This window comes from Antechinus flavipes, chromosome 2 (assembly GCF_016432865.1).
Source record: "Antechinus flavipes isolate AdamAnt ecotype Samford, QLD, Australia chromosome 2, AdamAnt_v2, whole genome shotgun sequence".
Lineage (NCBI taxonomy): Eukaryota > Metazoa > Chordata > Mammalia > Dasyuromorphia > Dasyuridae > Antechinus > Antechinus flavipes.
The window spans coordinates 436,713,924-436,722,721 of NC_067399.1; the positions used below are offsets into that span (position 1 = coordinate 436,713,924).

At 41.4% G+C, this 8,798-nt stretch overlaps 1 protein-coding gene across 1 annotated transcript; it reads right to left on the reverse strand.

The window, feature by feature from the left end:
- Nucleotides 1-434: 434 nt before the first annotated feature.
- Nucleotides 435-4,532, reverse strand: SCGB3A1 (secretoglobin family 3A member 1). Its single transcript, XM_051973818.1, has 3 exons — nt 4,368-4,532; nt 3,011-3,246; nt 435-627 (listed from the first exon to the last, which is right to left on the reverse strand). The coding sequence occupies exons 1-3, from the start codon at nt 4,420-4,422 to the stop codon at nt 604-606; spliced, it is 315 nt and encodes a 104-aa protein (XP_051829778.1). The 5' UTR covers nt 4,423-4,532; the 3' UTR covers nt 435-603.
- Between the last annotated feature and the right edge of the window lie 4,266 nt (nt 4,533-8,798).

The following is an 8,798-nucleotide window of genomic DNA, read 5'->3' on the forward strand; positions in this document are numbered from 1 at the left end:
TTTGCCTTTCTACTGGCTGACCTCATGCATGGAATTCATTGCCTCTTCCCCTCTGCTTCCTAGAATCCCTAGTCTCCCTCAAGACTGGGTTTAAGCACTACTTTCTACATAATGGCCTTTGGGATCCTGATCTCCCTCACCTCAGTTGCAACCATTTTTCTCTATGACAAATCACTTGGTATGTGTTGTACATGTCTTTTGTATGTTGTTCCCCATAAACTCCTTGAAGGCAAAGACTGTTTTGCTTTTGTCTTTGTGTCCTTAGTGCTTAACCCAGAGCCAGCACATAATAGGAACTTAATAAATCCTTGATTCATTGATTGATTAATTGAATCGACTTCATTTAATGCTCTATGCACAATTCTTACACCTGATATGTCATGGGCAATCCCAATCTAGTGCTTCTCAGTCAGTCAAAGGATAGATACCATCTATCTGCTTTGAAATCAGTTTATTAAATTTATTACAATGAATGAAAGGAATTCAAGGCTCATACATGAGAGGCTTCCACAATGCTCTAGAGGTTGGAAAAATGCCCACTGGACCTCACATCTGTGCTTCTTTTTGCCTGTGGTCCAGAGGCTGGTTCAATCCAACTGCATCTCAACCAAAATATGTCAGGGCCCCCTGAAAGACAAAAAGGACAGTAAGTGCAAAGAGCAAATCTCTCTCTGAAAAACCACTAGAAGGAACCATGTTTACATGAATGAACAAATGAAAAACATATGAAGCATTTACTGTGTTCCAGATATTATGATAAGAATTATGATAAGGAAGGAGAGGAAGAGGGAGGAGAGGGGGAAAGAGGTGGAACATGGAGGGAGGGAGGGAAGGAGGGAAAGGGAGAGAGAGGGACAATAATTAGGAGTTATTTTGCCCAACTTTATGTCAATAAATTTGATAACCTAAGTGAAATGGAGGAATACCCACAAAAATATAGATTGCCCAGATTAACAGAAGAGGAAATAAACTACTTAAATAGTCCTATTTTAGAAAAAGAAATAGAACAAGCTATTAATCAAGAGAGAGAGAGAGAGAGAGAGAAATATGGGAATGGTAGCCAGGGATAGGTTTTTGTTGTTGTTGTTGAGGCAATTGGGGTTAAATGACTTGCCCAGGGTCACACAGTCAGAACGTGCTAAGTGTCTGAGATCAATTTTGAACTCAGTCCTCCTGACTTCAGGGTTAGTGTTCTACCCACTGCATCACCTAGCTGCTCCTAGGGTTAGACATTTTGGGGATGGTGAGTGAAATCATAGGGCAGTTGATTGACAAGTCTTTTTCTAGTATAGATCTGATTATTGTTCTTAGCAAAAATCACAGACAAAATGCTAAAGATCTCACATGCTAAAGATCTAGAGACCTGCTGTTGTGATTTGGTTGGGTTTAGTCTCTATTACCCTATCCTACACTAAGTTTCAATGTTAGGAAGAGAGAGGAGGGTCATGGAATCTCCAAATTGGTGAACACATCAGAGACTAACTAATTCAATCCATGCTAGAATAGGAACCCTATTTTAAAGCACACAGCCAATCTCTGCTTGAAGCTCACCAGTTATGGAAAACTATTACTTCACAGAGTAGGGAGAAAGGAAGGTTAAATGAAAGGGGAAAAACATATATAGCTAGGCACTGGGCTAAGTAGGGATTTTGGGGGCTTGGGTTTTTTTCCAATATTATTTTATTTAATTTTACCATGAGAGATAGGTGCTGTTATATTGTTCCCAATTTGCAGTTGAGAAAACTGAGACAAAGGGGGTGACTTGCCCAGGGTCACACAACTAGCAAATTCCAAAGCTAGATTTGAATTCAGGACATCTTAATTCCAAGCCCATCACTCTCTTCACTGTGCTCCTAGCTGGCTCATTCTACTTTTAAATATCTCTAGTTATTAAGAAGTTTTTCCTTGTGTAACAACTTGAAATCTTTTCTCTTCAGTTTTTACTTATTGCTCCAAATTCTGACTTCTTGGGTTAAGCAAAATAAATCCAATTCTTCTTTAACATGGTAGCCCTTCAAGATATTTTTATTCAGTCATTTTTCAGTTGTGTGCGACTCTTCATGACCCCATTTAGGGTTTTCTCGGCAAAAATACTAAAGTAGTTTGCCATTTCCTTCTCCAGCTCATTTTATAGATGGGGAAACTGAAGTTAAAGTGTTAAGCAATTTGCCCAGGGTTACCCAACTAGTAAGTGTCTGAGGCTGGATTTGAACTCAGGAACATGAGCCTTCCTAACTCCAGGCCCAGCACTCTGTGTACTGTGGCACCACTGAGCTAGGATCCGGCTATTATATTTTCATAAGACCTCTCTTTTTCAGGCTAACCACCTCCATTTCCTTCTATTGATCCCCATAGGATGGACCAAGGTAGGATGGAAAAAGGAGGGAACTGGGATGGGACAGACAAGGATGGGACAGAGTAGAAAGGAACAGTAGAATACAGTCACATGGAGGGCAAAAACTGTTTTCATTTTTTCTTTCTATGTGTTCTAATGAACACTTGTTGGATTAGATTCGATTAGATTAGAAGTGAAGGAAAGAGAAGATGAAAGTAATCAAAAGAAAGCTTTAAGTCTGCCATTTTTCTCATCTTATCTTTCCAGTGAAGGCTAGGCAAAGAAGGCAAAGACAGTTTATCTGGTCATAATAGAGAAAGTAAACATGAAACCCCATAAACTGACAATCACAAAATCAAAATTTAACCAATAGCATAGGAATGCTTTAACCAGTCCTTGCCTCTATTTCCCCATCTATATAATGGACACAGTGGAGACTGATGCACTCTTTTAGTTATAGAACTTCAGCTCTTTAAAGCTCTTGAAAAGCTATCTACACCTGCAAAGGGAGATACAAGCTATAAATTACCTTGATAATTCAGTCAAAAGCCCATAGAACTGTGACTTGGCCCAGAATGGGGGGCAATCATGGTTAGTAGACAAGTGGGCCTCAGATTCTCTTCTATGAGGGAGACGTAATGAAAATACTACAAATAGTCAGAGTATAATTCTTACCAGCAAGCTCTTCACTGCTTCCACAGACTCAGATCCCAGTTCCTCCACACACTTTTTGGACCCTTCCACCAAGTGGTCCACAGGAATCCCCAGACCTCTCAAGATTAATTTGAGCAGGCTAAAGTGGCTAAAGATAGGGTTAGGTACTGCCTCCATTACAGGCTTGGCGATAGACTTCTGGATCTCATCAGAAGGGATGTGGGGTTTGGGTAGATAATCCTGGAATGAGGCAAAAGCTGCAAAACACAAAACCACATTATGACATGGTGGACATCCTGATAAATATGATTGTGATATTGTGTGTTATAATGATGTATATTATATTCATGTGTGTGTTACAATAGGCGATGTGTAGTATGATGTTTGTTACAATAATGTGTAATATGATGTTTGTTACAATAATGTGTACATGGTTGAGGTTGATTGCAATGGACAGAATTGAATTGGCTAACTTTGGGGATAAATCGGTTAACTTTGCTTCACTAATTTTATTCTCTCTTTTTTATTCTTTGTTATGAGAAGAGGCTCTCTAAGAAGAATAAGAAAAAGGAAAATATAACTGGAAATGTTATTGAGCTGTTTCAATTGTGTCCAACTTTGTGTGATCCCATTTGGGGTTTTCTTGGCAAAGATATTAAAGTGGTTTGTTCTTTTCTTTTTCAGCTCATTTTATAGATGAGGAAAATGAGGCAAACAGGGCTAAGTGACTTGCCCAGGGTCATATAAGTAGAAGGTATCTGAGGTCAGATTTCAACTTGGGAAGATGAATCTTCCTGATTGCATTGTAGGTGATATCAAAACAAAAGCTATCAACAGATGTTTTAAAATAAAAGAATTTATGAAACAAGAAGATAGCTAGTATATCTCCTCATGACCATTCCCTTTAAAAAAAATGTCTAGCCCTCTAGTTTCCAATAGTTAGAAGATTAAAAAAAAAATCATCAATATCTCTGGGGCTGTATTAATTCTCTGACCGGTCCATTTGCTTAAAGCATTGTCAGGGATTTGCTAGGACTAAAATTTGTTGTCATTTCCTATGAACAAATTTGAAACCTTTTCTAGACTTCCACACTGCCACTGCTAGGGAGTGGATGTATAAGTAATGGTGCTGGAATAACGCCTCTACTGCCTTTTGTCAAGGAAGACTCTCACAAGTTTCCCCCGAAAATCAATGAGGAGACAAGCAGGAGATTGCGGGCTTTGGAAACAGAGGACACAGGTTCCAATCCTCTCTCTTAAGTCCCTTTGAGTAAGTGCTTCCTTTAGCTTTGGAACTAGAAAGGCACTGAAGTCGTTTTTAGTGCAAGAGCCGGAATCCTATGACCCTCGTCCCAACCAAATTCAAAAAGTGACTTACCTGAGTTACTATATAGAGCCAAGGAAGCCATCAGAAAGACCACAGTCAGCTTCATACTGGAAAGAATTGTGAGCTGGGTTCAGTCTGCAATACTCCCTAGAGTCTCTGTTGGGCTCTTGTGGTGCTCCTCAGATATATAGAGAGCCCCTTGCCTTCGCACAAGGAAGACCTGAATCACATTCTAAATGGGTCAGGACCCAGCTGTTTGCTCAGCCATTAAGCAGATGGAAAAGGCCACTTTCCCATAATCTCTGGGGAGGGAGGTGGAGCTCAGGGCCTCAGACACTAGGTGGGGAAAAGGGCTATGTGAATTCCTCTTGGCAACCCTTACAGAAAGTTGGAGAATTTGCTCTTTAAAAAGAAAAGGGATTAAAAGAATAGCAAGGAGTTTCCTGTTCCCACCCCATGTCTTCTAAGCCTGACTCATTCATACTAAGGGATCTGTTTAAGGTAGAAACCTATGTCTGAAGAATCCTCAGATTTATGGTTCAATCAGTGACAGAGATGACCTAGAGGTAAACAGTGAGGACCTGCCTCAGGAAGAATGCAAATTCAAGATCTGGACTGGAGAAATTGCGTCCTAAATTCCCCAGGGATCTAGGGTGACAGTCACAAACCAGCCAGAGATGAGCTCTCTCCTTGAGGCAGATCGTAACTGGAGCCCTATGTCCACTGAAGAGCTGGCAGCGTTTGACCTAGAGAAGACTAAAAAAGGGGCATGCTAGTCAGCTTCAAGTGTTTGAAGGACCACCACAGGGAGGAGGCTTTAGACTCTACTCTGTCATTCCAAAGTGAAATCAAGAGGCAAAACTTGTAAGAAGGCAGATTTCAGTTCTTTGAGAACCCAGCTAGAACAGTATGTGACAAGAAGTCATCCAGATTCTGGCTGAAGACCTCCAAGGAAGGAGTACCCACCACCCCCCATAGTAACCTGCTCCACTTTTGTAGAAGTGTGTATCTAGTAACAGAATAGGCCGCCTCAACTGAGAGTGAGTTCACTATTTCAAGAAGCGTCCAAGCAGAATTTAGATGAATCAGTTTGAGCTGAAATAGAATTATTGGTCATGTGAGAAATTGCCATCAATGACCCCTGAAATTCTGAGGTTCTACCCATAGGGTGCCTTTTTGCTTTGGACACAGTAAGCAGGTACATCTCAGGGGCCTGATAACAGTTTTTTGTGTGTTGTTCCTCACCCTTTGTCTTCACTGGACCTCTCGTTCTCCCCCCCAACTGCCTGTGCCCTAATGATCACCTTTCCTGCTCCCATGCTGTTTGATGCTGCCTGGTGACCAGCACAGACTGGGCTGGGGCAGGGTCTGTGAGCTCGGTGCATGCTACTTCTGAGCTTCTGATAAGGTGGACGTCCTTCTCATCTGTTCTGATGTTGGCAGGGAGCTTCAGAAAACTCTCTGCTCCCTCTTCTAGAGGCCTAAATTTAGGACAGGCTCGTGGAGAGGAACCCCAACTTTGGAGTTAGAACAGGGCCCATGATTCACCTATAAGATTGGAGGCCGAGAAGATCCTCAAGCTCTGGACCATCTGTGCTACACCATGTAGTCTCATGCCCTTTCTTTTCAGCCTTTCTGCAAAAGTAGACTGTTCTCTGGACCTTGGGGTGAGAGACACTTTGGTAATCCCAGCTTCTGGCCTTTCCCAGCCTACTCAGGAAAGTGAATCACCACAGAGGTGTGAATGTGTTTGCAGGACAGCATCTGTGCCAAAACAAACCCACAGTGTTCTTCTCAGGGTTGTATACGATGTGAGGATCAGTGAGTCTTTAAGGTAGCAGGGATCTGAGATTTTCTTCCATGATCCAGGAGTCTCTTGAGATCTGCAAGGATAATCCTAGGGATCTCTGCCTGTCCCCTGTCCCCTAAGTCACTAGGACACACAACCTAGTAGACCACAGACCTCCTTAGGAAGTTCCCTTAGAGTAGGATCTGACCCAGCATCTCTGGGTTCACTAGAGATCCAGCTAAAATCAAGGGAGTTAGTAGAGAGGAGCCCCTTCCTGCAGTTTCAATCACATCAGATCTCTGCACACATGCTCTGGAAGATCCATATTTAAATAGTTTGGAGAATAGTCTACATATACATCAAGGACATCCTTAATGAGGAATCAGAAAAGAACAAGATAACTTTTGCAAACAATGTACCACAGTAGAACATATCTTCACCATTTTACAATTGAGTGAAAGATGTAAAGAATACAATTCCCACTTGTATTTACTAAACTGTGTTGACTAAAAAAGTGATTAAGAGGAACAAAATGCTACTTTCATGGCTCTCCTTCAGAGAGGCATTTTCCATGCAATAAACACATAAGGATCTTTGAAAGACATGACCACCGAGATAAGCTTATTCTATGATTATGACTGTAAGGCAAGGGATAAAGGGAAGGAACCTAAGTCCCCAAAGGTGCTCACCAACGTCCTGGAAGAAATCCAACATAGGGCCAAAAAAGAAGGGATTCCCCCTAGATCATTAGGTCCTCCAGGTTCTCTTCTTTGTCAGTCATATTATGCTAATTGCATCCAGCCTCAAGACATTGCAAGACTTCCTAGACATAAGCCATGACTACTGAAAAAATTATGGTCTACCTATCCATACAGGAAAAACTAAGTGAATGAAGAATATTTATTGTCCAAATTATATTATTTGAAGTTCAATGTGAAAATGCTATGTTGTGATTTACACTCAATTCCCACAATCCTTTCTCAGGGTATGGATGGCTCTCTTCATCACAAGGTCATTGTAACTAGCCTCAATCATCTCATTGTTGAAGAGAGCCACATCCATCAGAATTGATCATCGTATAATCTTGCTGTTGTCGTGTACAATGATCTCCTGGTTCAGCTCATTTCCCTTAGAATCAGTTCATGTAAGTCTCTCCAGGCTTCTCTGAAATCATCCTGCTGGTCATTTCTTAAAGAACAATAACATTCATATACCACAATTTACCCAGCCATTCTCCAAATGATGGGCATCCATTCATTTTCCAGTTTCTAGCCACTACAAACAGGGCTGCCACAAACATTTTGGCACATACAGGTCCCTTTCCCTTCTTTAGTATCTCTTTGGGGTATAAGCCCAGTAGAGACACTGCTGGATCAAAGGGTATGCACAGTTTGATAGCTTTTTGAGCATAGTTCCAAATTGCAGAGAATTATAAAGAAGAAGCAGATGTCATCAAACAAGTTTATGAGTGAAAAGGACCAGTCAGGTGATGAGAGTATGGACCGATCAACTGACAATCCATGTCCTCCTCCATCTGATCCTCTAGATAGCCATAAAAAGTAAGAAGTACCTCCAGCACATTAGGTGGGCTCCTAGTTTAAGCTTATGGGAGGAACTGGATATTTATCACACAAGATGGGAAGGTATACATGACTTGGAATCATCACTGTTGGTGGGAATATCCTCATGGATGAGATCCCACTATATAAGAGATCCCATAATAGGAAAATCTGAGTATTCATACAGTCAGCCTATAAATTCTTCACATCACCTCTTTCTCAGGGTCACACAACTGCTAAGTCTTAAGTGTCTGAGGTCAAATTTGAACTCAGGTCCTCGGCCTCAGGACCAGTGCTTTATCCATTGCACCATCTAACTGCCCCTACAATTGATGTGCAAAGCAGTCTGAGTATCCCTCGTGAAGAGGATCTTCAATATTTCTTGTCACCCTCCCATGTTTCTTGGATCCCTGATCCATTCTGCTTACAGGGGCAGAGGATACAATGAGTGTCACACAACAGGACGGGGATGCCCACCTGCCTTCTGATTCCAAATCAAAAAGATTAAAACTTAAAAACAATAACAACAATGATCGGTTAAGCATATAATCAGTTGATTGATTTGGAGCCGGTCACCCAGGAAAAGGCAACAAGGTCAGGATTCATTCTCCACCCTCCACCTTCTTTCTGCTGCCATGCCATAGGTCTTATTATCCCTACTAGATAATGGGAAGCTGGGTGGTTCAGTGGAAAGAGCACCGGACTTGGAGTCAGAGGACTCATCTTCCCGAACCCATCCTCAGACATTTACTAGCTGTGTGATATCTGGACAAGTCATTTAACCCTGTCTGCCTCAGTTTCTTTATCTGTAAAATGAGCTGGAGAAGGAAATGGCAAGCCACTGAAATTTCTTTGTCAGGAAAACCTCAATTGGGGTCTCAAAGGGTCAAACATGATTAATCCACAAAATAACCACATCCTTGAGAATCCTTGAAAATCCTTGAGAAATGAGAGAACTCCTCCATTTACAAGATAGTCTCTAGTGTGCTAATGGTCCTTATGTCCTAATAGGCCAAACATAGAGCCCTACATATGGCAAATACTTAAATTCTATTTGGATTCAATTGAACTAAGTAAATATTTGGGCCACCCTTCCCTGAGAGGTTCATCTATGGAATATCAACTGAACAATGT

What these genes read in the sequence shown, in the direction of transcription:
- SCGB3A1 (XM_051973818.1), bottom strand. Translation starts at nt 4,422, where the DNA reads ATGAAGCTGACTGTGGTCTTTCTGATGGCTTCCTTGGCTCTATATAGT. An exon ending in GGCTCTATATAGTAACTCAG is followed by an intron (nt 3,247 to 4,367) that starts GTAAGTCACTTT and finishes TGTGTTTTGCAG; the next exon opens with CTTTTGCCTCATTCCAGGAT. An exon ending in AAGCAGTGAAGAGCTTGCTG is followed by an intron (nt 628 to 3,010) that starts GTAAGAATTATA and finishes TTTGTCTTTCAG; the next exon opens with GGGGCCCTGACATATTTTGG.